At 40.3% G+C, this 15,798-nt stretch overlaps 1 protein-coding gene across 6 annotated transcripts in view; it reads left to right on the top strand.

Moving 5' to 3' along the window:
- The first annotated feature begins 379 nt into the window (after positions 1 to 379).
- swt1 (SWT1 RNA endoribonuclease homolog) overlaps positions 380 to 15,798 on the top strand; it is a 49,364-nt gene continuing 33,945 nt past the window's right edge. For 2 of the 6 annotated variants that reach the window (XM_086116632.1, XM_086116630.1), the window contains exons 1-15: positions 380 to 648; positions 906 to 966; positions 1,271 to 1,335; positions 1,435 to 2,338; positions 2,439 to 2,568; positions 3,454 to 3,501; positions 3,628 to 3,729; positions 3,868 to 4,059; positions 6,764 to 6,857; positions 7,932 to 8,155; positions 8,973 to 9,109; positions 9,287 to 9,425; positions 12,578 to 12,717; positions 12,806 to 12,936; positions 15,086 to 15,232. In XM_086116632.1, the coding sequence (XP_085972758.1) occupies positions 506 to 648; positions 906 to 966; positions 1,271 to 1,335; positions 1,435 to 2,338; positions 2,439 to 2,568; positions 3,454 to 3,501; positions 3,628 to 3,729; positions 3,868 to 4,059; positions 6,764 to 6,857; positions 7,932 to 8,155; positions 8,973 to 9,109; positions 9,287 to 9,425; positions 12,578 to 12,717; positions 12,806 to 12,936; positions 15,086 to 15,232 (2,657 nt within the window). In that variant the 5' untranslated portion in view covers positions 380 to 505. Of the gene's footprint in view, positions 649 to 878; positions 967 to 1,270; positions 1,336 to 1,434; positions 2,339 to 2,438; positions 2,569 to 3,453; positions 3,502 to 3,627; positions 3,730 to 3,867; positions 4,060 to 6,763; positions 6,858 to 7,931; positions 8,156 to 8,972; positions 9,110 to 9,286; positions 9,426 to 12,577; positions 12,718 to 12,805; positions 12,937 to 15,085; positions 15,233 to 15,798 lie in introns of all 6 variants that reach the window. The other 4 variants (XM_086116633.1, XR_015101475.1, XM_086116631.1 and 1 more) reach the window with 4 other exon arrangements.

The raw sequence follows: 15,798 nt of genomic DNA on the forward strand, positions 1-15,798 counted from the left end.
AAAGTGGGTGCGGCCTGGGCAACCAAGTCAAATCAGATTTCCATCTTTGTTTTTAAAAAATAACAGAAAATAAAACATAAAAAGAATCAAGATGTTCACAAGCTCGCTCTTCTCTCCCACTGATCTTCACCTGTCTACGCCCTTCTGTTGTGGCGTTAGATAGCTGTTTACTCCCTCTGTTTGCCTCTTCACCCATTCAGCCAGATGTGTCTGTAACTGTGCTGATCAAGGCAAGAGTTTCTAAGGCCTTTTTGATTGCACGTTTACATTTAAAACATTTAATCAACACGGTAGGTAACTCACTGTTGGAATTTGTTCGGTTACCTGTACTTCTCCACTACGGCCAATAGAGGCAGTGGTGTACCGGATCGACAACAGAGTAATAATAAGATGGAGTAGAAGTAGACAAGACAGCTGATTTGGTATGGCAGTGTAGTTATGACGAATTTAAGACGAAATCAAATTTTAACGAAGTAAAACGAGTTTTGTACTTATAGTTTAATATATGCTAATAGTTTACATAACCAAAGAAGCCAATAGCGCTCGTTCGGCTGCGATACTTCAGTTGCAATTGGTAGCAGACCAAAAGCGAACATTAACTATTGAACGCTTACCTTCGGAGAGGAGAGCCACCTTAAAACACTTAAGGTACTATTAACTATCTCATGTCAAAATGTGTGTTAAAAGAAAGCCAGCGTGTCCATTTGTCGAGTGCGAGTCCATTTGTGAGTCGCTGTCGAAAAGAATGTCAAAGAAAATGTTAGTTAGGGTAGTCAACACTGTCCCGTGCCTAAAATGCAATTTACGATTACAGTACCATCGAGTTCTAGTGCAGTATGCACAGTTTTGAAGTCGTCATTTTGAACTAACCTTTATAGTGTCTGACCTTGGAATTACATCGGCAGAAATATGTCTGAAAGTTCGAGAAAAAGGAAGCGCAAGAGGTCCTCCAAAGAAGAAGAGAAGGTAAGACGTATCTTTGATATAATGCAATTGATGTCGTATGCTCCTGTTACTGTTAGGCTGTATAAAATCAATAAGATGCATTATAGACTCTAAAATGCATCTTATTCATTTTATACTAAATTTTAGAGTATAACTTCACTCTAATAAAGATGAACAGTGGATGGATGAAATAATAAACAGTTAAGACCTGCGCAAACAAACCTTAGATTTGACATCAATTACAGAAGATTATACAATTCTTGCCAGTTAATGTATTTTCGATTTTGTGTTGTTTAAATGCTATACTTTTTTACATTTATTTCAGACATCCAAAGATCAACAAAAGAGTGACAGATCCAAGAGCAAACACAATGAAAAACGACACTCGAGGTTAGAAAAAAATCTTGCTGTTGATTGCATCTTTAATTACAAAGGAGTGGCAATATTGAGTGTTTGACCATCATATTGCATTTCTTCTTGCACTTGAAGAAAACATAGAGAATGTACTTCTCATGTTGAAGAGGAAAGTCGCCAAATCAAAAAGGCTGTATACAAACACCATGCAAGAGAAGAAACGGGCAAGAGACAGGTGATTCAGGCATGTGTGGCCCATTATAAGTCAAAAAGTACCACTCTTTTGATCCACCCTGATTACCCCCACAAAGTGCAGTCTAATATTACCGTAAAAGATAAGGTTACCAGTGGTGGTAAAATAAAGGAAAGGTGTCCATCAAGATCCCGCAACATCAAGAATTCAGATACAGATGGTCGGAAAGAAGAAAAAGACTCAAAATATAGTTTGGATGAAAAGGCTCACCATATGAGCCCGCCAAGATTAAAAAAGCAGCAAACAAGTCCCAGCAATGTTTCAGAAGAGCGATGGAAACACTGCCAGTATTTGCCGAAGAGTAAAGATAAAGAATTGCACAAGAATCGAAATGAGAGCAAGACAATCAAGACCAAAGAACAAAGCCAGACCTCTCTTCACTCCAAGTACTCCATAAGGGCCAAGCAAACAGAGATAATCAAAGAGACATGTCAGGAATTGTTGGTAAAAGAAAAAGAAAGCCGAGATCCAAAAACATCTCCAGACTTCACAGAACAACAGTTTTCTCTTTCAACCAAGGCGAAAGGGTCTTTTGAATTTGCAAAGTCATCATTTTCCCGGCCCAAAATACCATCACCTGTACTTTCCAGTTTCAAGATTCCGAAGAAGGTTAAACCAGAGCTTGTTGAGGTAAACACAAGTGACAAGTGTGACATTACCTCTATAAGTGGGACTGCCACATGTACAACTGAGCGCACTGTAAGAAAAATTGAGAGTACCGGTACATCTTTGTCAAATGTCCCTCCCACGACAAGCGATGTCACCACAGAGCAGACGAGTGAGCAGGTGAGCTATAACATGAAAATTGAGTTAAAATAGCAATGAGAGGTGATTTTATGTATGTATTTATTTATTTATTTTGCCATCAAAATATCCTTGACTCTAGATGCAAGTGGCAGAAGAGCTTCACCTTGCCCGGTTTGAAAGGAGATTAGAGGTGGATGTAATGCAGTGCTATGGAGAGCTCACCTGTATGGACATAGACCCCCCAGAGGAGAGAGCTACACATAGTCTCTGTAAGTTATATCACTTGGGGCGGAATGCCAACGCACATTAAAAGTCATGCCTTGGCACTGTTGAATAAAATGTGAGATTGACACTCACAGGTCTATTCAGTAAAGATCTGTCCATTCATTATCTAGGCACGTAGTCCATCACATTGTGAAGTGTCTTAGAACCTATCCCAGCTGTGTTCCGCAGGGGTAAACCCTGAACTGGTTGCCAGCCAGTGGCAAGGCACATATAGATAAAACAACCATTTGTTCTCACAATCACACCTCGGGACAATATGGAAATGTTTTTAGAAAAAAACGGATTTACATGACACCATTTACATTTTAACAGTGTTTTGTTCTTATTGTTTTGCAGTGGTTTAGTACTTAGTCCATCACATTGTAAAATGTCTTGTGAATTTAGTTGTAATTCATTTTACTCAACATATATTATCCAATTGTAGTGGAGGGGATATGTCCATTTCCTTATGGCCCTCCTTGGACACAGGTTCTTTTATTTCTCTATAAAGTGGAAGAAGACCCAACACCACGTCTTCTTTTCTGCAGTTTATCACAACACCATACGAATCGATTTCGGGCTTCTAAGAGTTTCAGATCTCATCAGGAAGTCCCCAAAAAATACAGTCTCACGTTTATATAGGCATAGTATGTTAATGAGGGATGGGCAATTATGTAAAAATCTGAAACAAAGAAAGGTCAATGCAGTTCGATCTTGGCATGTTGACAAAATCCAGACTTCCTTCTGCTGTGCATAAATCCCAATAAATTTGACAGCCTTGAGGGACTCAGCAGAGATGGGGGACAGGAAAGAAGACATGTCGGGGAGCTGTTAAATTGCTCAAGGGAAAAAAGAGGATGTAAGCATAACACAACCCTCTTTGTCTTAAGTGCTTCAGCAGATGTTCAGGATAGAGACGAGTATCAATCGTTCTCATGGTAAGGCAAATTCTTCAACACAATACAGATGGGAACAATTTAACAATTGACCAATTTAATTTACCGTAGCTCTAAACATTGAAAGTGTTTTCATTTCACCTCAGAAAATTTTACATTTTTTTCCAGGCAAACAATCTGCTCAGCAAGATGTAATCCTTGTTCTGGACACCAATATTCTGCTCAGTAATTTGGATTATGTGAAAAAGATTCAACATTGTGGCCTTGGAGGTGATTTTCATACCTAATGCACCGTTTCACCCTAAATGTGTCTTTTGATGCTATGTTACATTGTAAAAAGGCCTCTGAGTGAACGAGCATAATATTTTGTTGTCTCAAATACTTTGTCCAAGTTTTATGTATTTGTAGCTTTAGGTTTGCCAATTGTCCTGATCCCCTGGGTGGTGCTGCAGGAGCTCGATTCTCTCAAAAAGGGGAAAGGCCTCACAGATTCTGTGGCTCATCTGGCCTGTCCTGCCATTTCCTACATTTACAACACTCTCAAAAGGCGAGAAAGTCACCTTTGGGGGCAGTCAATGCAGCAGGCAGCTGCAAGTAACAGTGAGTTGAATAAAATCACTTGCATTTGCCATTTCATATTCAATTGTACTTTTTGTGTCTCAATTACATATTAAGAACGTATTGGTTTGCGTTATAAAGTTGAGGGCAGCACGGTGGTGAATGGTTTGCACATCTGCTTCACAGTTATGCAGCCAGCAGTTACCTCTGCGTCCCGCGTCCTAGACACATAATTTTCCCGCGGGACGCACAGTTCCAAATAATGTGCGTTTTTGGGACGCAAGGAAATTTCTCAGTCAAAACAACAACAACAAAAACAAAAAAAACTACGGCAGGCCTGACGATTTCGGTACCGAAAAATCGTTTAACCATAAAAGTCACCGCGCACGACTTAACTGTACGCGATCGAGTCTCTCCTGTGTGATAAACGCGATTTCACTGTGTCTGTATGGGTGTTTGTGGTGTGGTGTGTGAGGGTGTTTCTTCTAATTTACTTTCGTTTTGTTTTGTTCTCAATGTTGGGGGTGACGGAACAGATAGCGTGATGTGCGCATGCGGCTTGCTATTTTAGTCCGAAAATTGAAGAATCGCGCGGATGAAAGTTTGAGATGGCGGCGAAAAAAAACCTCACAAATGTCAACTAATTACGACATTTAAGAAATGGGAATGCCAGTCAGATTTTTCGTATGAATCGTCCGAAGGGCATATCACTAAACTCACCTGTGACGTATGCACAGAACGTGAGAGCGAGATGCGACGAGAGGCACGATTACGAGGCAAATTGGTCATTAGATCTATAGGCTAATCGCTATGAAAAATATTATGAAACAGTATTGGTTATTTTATAATTTACTGGTTGTAGCATGGTACCTTTATCAAGAAAAACATTCGTCACAAGGTGTAGTAATGCTAATGTTAACTGTTGGTAGAACTAATGATGGCGTGTGTTAGATTCTTTCGTCAAATTGATAGTAGATTACACATGCATCGTTTTGGGACGAGGATTGGATTGGATTGGACAAACTTTATTGTCAAATGTACTGTATGTGTAACATACAGCACAGATGAAATTTCTCCCCTCTCAACATAATGCCAAGCCACATCAATACTTACTTACCAGTAAATTAATCTTCGTAGTGTGAGATTGGAAAGAAATACTCTGATTTTGTAGTATGCTGTATTCATGATGCCATATGACTACACCATATTTTGATCCATTTATTTTTTTGAATAAACCTGGAGTACACGGCTGCTGATGTCATGTTCATTGTACATGGATAGTTTTCAAACATTTACCCTTGAAACATTATACTTTTGAGTTTCAGAATTATTGATTATGAATATGAGTCAAAATAGAAAAATGGGTTTCCATTATGAATGTTTACGGAACCCAAAATTAGTTACCGTAGTTTCCCATTGGTTAATCCGACGGAACTGAAAAACGGTTACTGTGAATTTCCGAAATCCTCAGGCCTGCTCCTGAATTATTTCAATTTTTGCAGCATTTGTTTATAATTGTATGTATATGTTGTTGTTTGTGTTATTATCATATGCAATTGAATAAGTAGACCATTTCAGAATTCAAAATTTGGGACTCTCTAAATGCATAATGGGACTCATACTTTTCTGATCGTAAACTGTAAAATTATCACTGTAAGTTATGATGTTCAAGGTTTGAATCTGAGCTCTGGCCTTCCATGTGGAGTTTGCATGTTCCTCGCCATGGTTGTGAGTGTGAATGGTTGTGTGTCTTTACAGTTTGTACCCTGTGATTGGCTGGCTTCTCTCACAAAATCACCTGGGATAGGCTTCAGATCACCCCCATGAGAATACTTGGTTAAAATGGATAGATGCAATGTGGAAGTGATGGTCTCGTAAACCAGAATACTCCATCCATTCATCTATCCATTTTCTGGTCCGCTTTTCCTCACAAAGGTCGCCGGTGTGCTGGAGCCTATCCCAGCTGCCTTTGGGCAGTAGGCAGGGTGACACCCTGACCTTGTTGCCAGCTAGTAGTTGTTGCTAAGGGTACACATAAATGAAAAGCCATTCGCGCTTACAATCACACCAAGGGACAATTCAGAGTGTTCCATTAACCTGCCATAAATGTTTTTCGAATGTGGGAGGAAACCGGCATACCTGGAGAAAACCCACGCAGGCACGGGGAGAACATGCAATCTCCACACAGGAAGACCAGAGCCCAGAACCGTACCCATTCTACTAGTTGTAGAATGAGAACATACTACAGTGTTATTGATTAAAGTACCACGCAGTGTGCAGTAGTGCTTGGCTTGTCTCTCGGCAAGGCAGTTATATTTATATCGTGCATTTCATATCCAAGATAACGCTTCACACAATTTAAAGTACATTTAAAAGCATTTCCAGGCAAAATAATTACCAGTAGACATTTAAAAGAAAAATGAATAAATAACAAGTAGTGCATTACTGTACTCCCCCTAATGTCCAGTGAGTGGTAGTAGTACTCTGCTCATTCTTAGTGGAAAATTATTCATTCCTTATGGAGCTCTTGGAAAGTGGGTGGGCAATGAATAACTCAGTCTAAACTTTCATGTCATGCTTTGCCACGCCCATCCTCATTAATCCACTGACCCACTGTGTTGCAAAGACTATCGGTTGCCTTCTGTGTGCTCGATTTTTTTTTGTTGAAAAATCTCTCTCTCTCTCTCTCTCTCTCTCCTTTTCTCTCTCTCTCTCTCTCCCCCCTCCTCTCTCTTACCATTCTCAGATAGTCTGATGGCTGAGAATAATGATGACAAAGTGCTGCAGTGCTGCCTACAATATCAGAGTTTGTACCCAGACTGTGCTCTCATCCTATGCACGTGAGTTAACTCCCCGCCCCCCAATCACCACCACCACTGCTTCCACAGCAGCCTGTGTCTACTGCAAACAGTACACATGCATGTGACTAGGAGTCGCCTCAGGCAGATCGTGACGGTTAGGACAGGAGAAAGGCCAGACAGAATCACTGGGAAATAATTTAAGCATGTTTGTGGTCAGGGTTGGCTCAGCCTTTGACTTATTTGGCCATCACTGCTACTATTATCTCTTTCTGATACTGACATTGGAGCTCTAATCAAGGAAATATTAAACTGGACTGGCTGCCAATACCCTAAGTAAGATGAACTATAGTTCCACATTTGAGAACTACATTTTGCTGTGGCGTAAAGTGTTGGTGGACAAATTGGATCATATTTTTTTTAATAAGAAATATAAAGATAGCTTGATCTAGTACATAAAATTGATTGTGGAACCTCAAAGACTTGAAGTCATCTTGTGTAAGACAAAAGACGTTGTAGATGTTTATTTCTACAGGTGCCTTATCCCGGTCTCCTGCCGTAGGGCTCCAACAGTGACCTGAACGTGAGCGAAGTGCTTTGGGTTGTTTTGCCAAATGCGGAAGTTGGTTGCATGTAACCTTTTTTAGCTGATGGTCAGGTCTGCTGGCGCCCACTTATGTCAAAAGCAGCGGTTGCCCTAAAAATGAAAAGCAGTCACTTCAAAGTTTCATTTCTGGTCCAATCCTCATCACACTCGTCCTCTTTGCATCACTGCTAGCTTTTTGTGGTGGAATCACTAAAAACTTAAATGAAACGATGTAATCCTTTCAATGCTTACTAAAGCCACAGTCTCATTGGATGGGTTAGTGTTGTGAGATTAGTTTTTGTTTTGCAAGACAGTTTTGTCACGATGATGCTAATTAGAAATAATTCAAACTTGAGAGGTGCATTTTACACCCCCTTAATGGTTGCACGACAATTTTTTTAAGCATGCAACTTTGTAGGTTCCACTGTACTGAAAACAATAGCACGTTGGCCAAGCATTATTTTTAAGTAGTGCATCCGCAGCTCCGTTATCATGTAACATTTTCTTCCCACTTTATTTTTCCACTGTAGAAATGACAAAAATCTATGCAGTAAGGCTGTCCTTAGTGGGGTTAAGGCCTTGAGCAAGCTTGATTTGGAGGAAGAGGTTGAGGGATCAAGACGCACCGTTAACCACCTACGAAGCACTGTCCTTCCCAGGCTTCCTCAAATCGACATGCCAATGCCAGGAAGGATTTCTACACCAGTGCTATCTCATACACAAGGACGTTTGTCTTTGTGTCTCCCAGAGGAAGGTGAGAGCAGTACCCTCATGAAATCCAAATTACTTGGCATTCTCTGTCATGGTACAGTTGCAACAGCGCATACGTCGATGTTCATTCTATTTCCACCCGCCCACTCTTGAACTATGCTGGTTGAATTGCTTAACCAGTTATCTCTCTATGTCAAAGACATGCACCGGTGGAAAACATAACACAAATAATGGCGGCATTTTCTACTCGTGCCCGAATTCCATGTCCCATGTATTTATACAATTGATTCATCATTCAAGATCAAAAATTATATACAATAATCCAACAATTCTTCGAACTTTGTGGGATGAGTTTCAGGGAAGCCTTTTTCCTGTTCCAGCAAGATCAGTCGCGCAAATTTGAATGAATTTGGTCTGCGAACGCTTAAGAGCACAGACCACAACTCCCATCAAACACATTTAGGATAGAACTCAAACAGAATATGTGAGCCAAGCTGTTTTGCGCAAAATCTGTGGCCTCATAAATGTTATTCTTGATAAAAGGGAAATAATTCCCTCAGACACACTTCATTGTCTTTACTTTGTTTTATTTCCCCAAGTAGTTGCACATGCACACATACTGGAAAAAAATGATATGTTGAATTTAATTTTATTTTGTCAAATCGGTGCACAAAATGAAATAATCTGCATCCACATTATTTTTAGATCAACCATACATTTATGTATTGTCCAAATAAAATAGAGAAAATTCAACACATTATTTTTGGCAGTATATGTGCATGTGAAGATTAGCTTTTGTCCTCGTGACTGTTTGCAAGTCTTGCACCTCCACTCATGTAGACACATGTATCCAATTCCAGAGAGAAAAAAACCCACAGTGGAGGAGAAGGAGAACATAAAAAGATGTGTTTCTGAGTTTGAAAACTGCCTGCAGGAGGTTCTGTCCAACGTGCTTGAGATGGAGATGAAAGCTACTTACGATGAGTTGTGGCAAGAGGTATGATCGTAATGTATGACGAATTTTAATTTCCAATGGAACACGGTGGGTGACATGAAACATTTGAATGAGTGATTTAGTGTCCTCTCAACCCAACATGTTTGCCTGGTATGAGACAAGTTCACACAAATGTGCATCAAAAACATGGGAATTTGTGGACTTTTCCCCTTTCTATAGATCATTTACATAAAGCCGCCCTGGAATCTTCTTGACATTTTGCATTGTTTGAAAAAGCACTGGAGAGCAGTATTTGGTTTCATCGTCCCACGATCTTTGCTCCAAACAGTTTTAAATCTCATTGACTTCTTTAAACAAGGTAAGAAATCTGTACAAAAGGAAGATGAGGTCAAATAGCTATTTTGTTCATGCTCCTAATTGTTTATGGTTTAAAAGTTACTGTACCCCTTCATATACTGTGGTTGTTTTCATGTTGTAGTCCTTCAAGGATATTAAGAGTAAAGCGTTTATTTGTACGAATATATTTTTATAATAATATACTATTGTATTTTTATGTGTTTTTCAAAGGCAAATGGTGTGTGTGTGTGTGTGTGTGTGTGTGTGTGTGTGTGTGTGTGTGTGTGTGTGTGTGTGTGTGTGTGTGTGTGTGTGTGTGTGTGTGTCTTAGAATCTTGGCTCTGGCCTTTTTGCATGTTCTCTCTGTAATATCTCCAGATACTCTGGCTTCCTGTCTTATTCCAAAAACATGCATTTTATAGGTTCACGGAAGATTTTGTGACGTGTAACTGTCAGTGTGGCTCTTGGTTTGACTCCATGTGTAATTGGCTGGTAATCAGTGCCCAAAGTAAGCTCTGATAGGCTCCAGCTCACCCGAAGCCCTAATGAAGACAAGCAGTATATAAAATGGATGGATAGATATCTGAGTATCTCGTATCTAAATATCTAAACCAAGTCAGAAAAAAAACAATAATATGAGAAACAGTGAATCGTTAAATCTGGTTTGACAACTTGGTCATTGTCATGTCAAGTCTTATTTCACTCCGAATTGTAGGTGTATGGGTGATGTACTGTCGTCCTTTTTTTTAAGTTATTTATTTTGTGACGACTGTACTATAATTTGTGAAAGAGAAAAAAAATAATTTCTGCCTCAAAAGTAATAGAGAGTAATGCTGTCATATATTTATTATTATTATTTATTTTTTTATCAGCACATCCTGCCTCTCGGATGCCTCTTGATCAAATGCCACGGTTGGCAACTTTTACATTTTGAGCAGTGAATTTTCCACATCCTTACTAACCTGCGTTTATTATTGAGCTTGCGATGTTTCTAAAATTGTGGCGACTACCCTCCATGTTTAAATGCAAATGCAGGCAATTTCCAAACAGCTGACTGGGTTCTGACTGAACAGAAGCCTAACTGAGTCATCCCCTACTGAAAAGCCTCAGTCCACTGGGGAATGACGTCCGCTGCCCTGCACTGCACCAGAATCCCCCGGAAAAGCAGACAGAATTAGGTCACCTTCTAAAACGGCACTCTAATATGTGTCAGTATACTGCTGAGTCACCCTTTGCACTGCCTCTTCATCTGTCTCTCAGTCCCCTTACTGTATCTAATTGAATTATCCTACGTCACAAGCCTTGTGCAGATAACCAGCTTCTCGTTCTTTCCCACTGTGCATCTAGGTGAGGATTTGTAGCTCACCACAAGCACAAGCTTCTTCAACCCCAGGCTAAATCGGAATAGGTGAACCATGATTGGGTATAAAAGGAGCTTCTCTGAATTGCTTCGTCATTCACAAGCAAAGATGGGGGCGAGGTTCACCTATTTGTGAACAATTGCGTAAAAACATAGTCAAACAGACAATGTTCCTCAACGTACAATTGCACGGAATTTATGGATATCATAATAAGAATAAGAAAACCTTTAATCGTCTCACAATGGAGAAATTCCCAATTTACAGCAGCAAAGTTATGAAAGGAAGAAAGTAAAAGAAAAAAAGAGTGAGAAAGAGAAAAGAAAAACAAAGTATTGCATGCACAAAAAAAAAGATTCTCTAGTCTTGCTGGTGAGGGCTGAGTAGTGTATGATGACAAAGCAGAATATTCTGGCACTTGTGTGATTTAAATAGGGTGAAGTTGTGCTCATATTAAGCACAGCATTAGGAGTACAGTCTTGTGATAGACATTTTCAAGGGGTTTTAATTTGACAAATTATCTTTTTTTTTTTTTTTTTTTTTTGCTGTGGAATATCTTGTGTAACTACACAATGTAAGGCAGTATGATGCAGTGCAGTTCTAAAACACTCACATGGAAGCGCAAAAAGTCCACTTATTAGCCCTCCTATCATCCTTTGGGTCAATTCGACCCCATTCAATGTTTATCATTCAAAAAATTAAAGTTGCCTTTTTTTGCTATTTATTTCATGACTTTTCCTTATTTGACGGGGTAACTAATAAAGCATAAAATTATCATGATGCTATTTATTTCAATGTCCTGAACACATTGCACGCATTGATGATCCTCAGGGATCAGTTTGAGCCCAAGCTCTTTTAGCTGCAGAAAACGTGTGTGTGTGTGTGTGTGTGTGTGTGTGTGTGTGTGTGTGTGTGTGTGTGTGTGTGTGTGTGTGAGACCATCCCCCCACCTGCAGATGCAGAGTTCATACTCTTGAGTTCATACATTACAGGGGGTGGGGAAAATAACTATTTCTGCAAGAACTATGATAGTTTCCCACAAAGACATTTGTAGTTCAAGCAAAATAAGGGAGGAGCAAACAGAGGTTTGGCATGAGGAGTAGAGGTCCCAACATTAATCAATACGGTTCATACTGTAAGAGTCATATGAATGCACACCCCAAAATAGCTTTCATCTAAAAAGATTTAGATGAAAGATTTTCAAGACCGTAACTCTAAAATGGCATTTTTGACCTGTTGGTGGCGCTACAGGAAAGGTCATGCCATCAGCAAAACCAGTAGGTTTCAGCCTCTTGTGGCTATGAATACTGTCAGAAAATGTAAGATTTGAATGAAAACGTTTTCAGATACATTAATTCTAATTTTAAAAATTTGACCCGATGGTGGCGCTGGAGTACAGCTCAACTCACTGAGAAGGTTTATGATCAAGGGAATATTTATGTATTCAACAAATAAACAAAGTGCCTGACACAAAACCTGGGTCAACAAATTCATACATAATTTTCTGGAGCCAAATATCCCTGAGGTAAAATGTGTTACTAATATTTAAGGATAAGTGGACGGTTAAGCACCTTTCTAAAAGTGTCAAACTGACTATTAATATCCTGTTGAAGCATAATTTTGGTTAGGTTTGGGATTGATTTACTGATTTTAGTAATCTTGTTTGCTTTTCCTGGTTGAATCTTTTGCTGTTTGACGTAGATTCAGCCAAATTGTCTCTTTTGGTACCCATACAGTACAAAGGATGACCTGATTGTTGCCTCAAATGTAGAAGACAACACCATAAAGTCATGAATGTGTTTCTTTGTTCTGTCAGGTCTATCAATAGACCACAGTTCTATTTTGGTTACTCTCCAACAAGCGAAGGAGTTTGTCAAGGAATTCGGGAAAAGGTCAAGCCATGTTCCCAGAGCACTGAATGAAATGGACAACATCGCCCACAAGCTAACACCTCAGGTCTGCTTGACCCACGAATTTGTTGTGTGTTGTTTTATCCTCTTGAAAACCAGTAAACAAGCTCTCCCGTTCAAATGTTCTCATCAAGCCTGAATCAGCTGTCTGTGATGTTGTCATGAATGAGGATGACGAAGCCAAACGACCCCTTTCCTCTCATGTCCCTCACCATGAAGTCTGGGCCATGTTTGAGAACATTTGGTGTAAAGCCTGTGAAATAAGGTGAGCGTAGTGGCAGCTCCCATGTTTGGCTTTTAACGCGCAGGCATTCCCAATTTGGATGAATGGTTTTGCAAAATACAAAAGTAATGATAAAATGTCGTTAATTTGTCATTTACAGTGTTGTTTATGCAGTGCACTTCAGATGGAGGGACAAAAATAAATTGAATGTTGGAGTCTGGGGGTGGCTCGGCAAAGTTTGACTTATGGGCCGCCTCAGGCTCGCTCCATTCCTTCATCAATTAGATACATTATGAATGCTTTCAATATTTGTTGCGTTCATTTATTTTGAATTATTATTTGGAAACAGTAGTTGGTTTATTATTGTAAACAATACAATAAAAGTATTCGTATATTATTTTGTAATTATACATTTAACGTAGGGCGAGCCGGTGGTCGAGTGGTTAACACGTCGACCTCACAGCGCAGAGGTGCGGTGTTCGATTCCGGCTCCGGCCTCCCTGTGTGGAGTTTGCATGTTCTCCCCATGCCTGTGTGGGTTTTCTCCGGGTACTCCAGTTTCTTCCCACATTACATTAACATGCATGGCAGGCTGATTGAACACTCTAAATTGTCCCTAGGTGTGAGTGTGAGTGCGGATGGTTGTTTGTCTCTGTGTGCACTACAATTGGTTGGCAAACGGTTCAGGGTGTCGCCCACCTACTGCTCGAAGACAGCTGGAGCCTATCCCAGCTGTCAGCACCCCACGCGACCATTGTGAGGATAAAGCGGATCAGAAAATGGATGGATGGATTTAACATGTATGCATTATCTGCTCCATCTGTCAATGTTAGTCATGAAATTTGGCCCTCGAGCCCATACGTTTGCCTACCACTAGAGCAGTGGTTCTTAACCTGCATTCCATTGAACCCTATGGGTTCGGTGAATCAGTCTCAGGGATTCAACAGAGCCTCTGCCATGGAGGTTCAGACACACCCGACTCAACATGTCAGTTAGTTTTGACTCGCCTGCTTGACCATCACTGGCTGGTTCATTTTGTGCACAATTAAAAAACTTATACTTTATACTTACACTAATTGTGTTTACTTATTTCTGTTTTTAATACATGTGGGGGGGGGGGGGGGGTTGTCTTGAATTTGTAATAAAAAAAATTCTATTTTTATTTTTCACAAATGAAGGGTTCCGTGAATGTGCATATGAATTGGTTGGGTTCGGTACCTCTGACAAGGTTAAGAACCACTGCACTTGAGCTTTAAGGCTTGTCAAAAATGTGTCCTTTCTTGGTAAAATTATCTGTTCTGCATGGTCACCTTGAAAAAACACATACCGGTAAAGGTGTTATCCTCCTGGACTGAAAAAAAAACAAAAACAAAACGATTGCATATGATTAAAATACGTTTAACTCAAGCATATCATTTGTTTGTTTTTGAGGAAAACATGGGAAAATGTCACCAGGTTTACCACATTTTAATCACGTGTAACCAATGTTCAAATTAAGTAAATCCAAAGGATTATTTTAGTTTTTAATGTGTGTAGTTTATGCAGCGTTTGCACACTGTATCCAGCAGGCAACCCCGTTTCTGACCACACTGGACAAAATAGGACAACGTGAGGTAAAGCGAGGAAAACATGACAGAAAGTGATTGCCACAGATTTTTCAAACTGTCAAGCAATTTTCTACGTCAGTCATGGAGTGGATAAGAAACTTAGTCAACTGTACTGAAACTTGGTGAATGCCACAAAACCTGGCAGTCCCTAATAGTACAGAGCAAAACGTGGGTGTCTGGAGCAAGATGGGACATGTTTCTCCAGCACATCTCAGTCCTTTCAGGTTTTGTTAAATTCAGCCGCATTTGATGCGCATTTTGTCCTGTTTTGTCCCGGTTTTCACAGTAAGCCAGGGTGTACGGTAGCTATTTCCTTGTGTCATTCTGACATCAGTGGAAGACTGCAGGCCAAATTGGAGTGTGCCTTTGAGCCTTTGGGATTCACCAGCCTCCACACCCCACGGCCCATCACCGATACTCTATGAAATTTAAAAAGACTTGAATACAGAGTAAAATATTGCCTGCAGTGCACTAGAATTTGGGGAATGCCCGGACTGCTGTAAAACATATAGACTGCATTGATAAGAAAATAAAAGCCTCTCAAATGCTTTTACTGCCTGTTTCTTATTTTGTCATTCTTCCAGCTTGGAAGTGTTCAAAGCTCTGGCCTTTGATCCTCACACCAGACAAAGTGCCTTGCCAGAAGGAGGTCCTGCTCCACCGCGGGACGCCATTGTCTGTTTGGGCCAAATGTCCTCCATGGTCTCACAGCTGCTCCAAGCCTTCATCAGGTATTTCCGCCTACTCGCCTCACTGTCCCAGTCCACATTCTCCCTCTCTCGTCATTATATTCAGTGGATATAAAAAGTCTTCACGTGAGGGCGTTGTTGACAATGCCAAATATTGGGTTCCCGAGAGGTCTTAAAAAACTTTAAAAGCACTGAATTTCTGAATATGGAAATAAATAAGGAGGGATGTCCAGTTCGTAGTTAATAGCACTGTATTTTCTTGAAAATGACTCTCTTCATTGTGTCCCATGATTGTATTTCATGCCTTGGTAATTATGCTGACTCTATGCTTATGCTTGCTCTCTTTATTCTGTGGAATATTAATGCGGGCCATGGCTTGTGCTGTAAGATCTGACTACAAAAATGTCAGGAAAATCCTACTGGGCTGAGGGGATGGCATGGCTCAGCGGTCGTCTTCCAACCCAGAGGTCGGGGGTTCGATCTCCAGCCATTGTGACCATGTCGACGTGTGCATGAGCAAGATACAAAACCCCCAGTTGCTCCTGATGCTGTATCATCAGTCGGTAAATGAGGAAACAGTGTACAGGCGCTTAGAGTGCCTTGTCGGT

The sequence above is a fragment of the Hippocampus guttulatus genome, chromosome 7, assembly GCF_054856545.1.
Source record: "Hippocampus guttulatus isolate MCC_2025c chromosome 7, RoL_Hgut_1.0, whole genome shotgun sequence".
NCBI classification, from domain to species: domain Eukaryota; kingdom Metazoa; phylum Chordata; class Actinopteri; order Syngnathiformes; family Syngnathidae; genus Hippocampus; species Hippocampus guttulatus.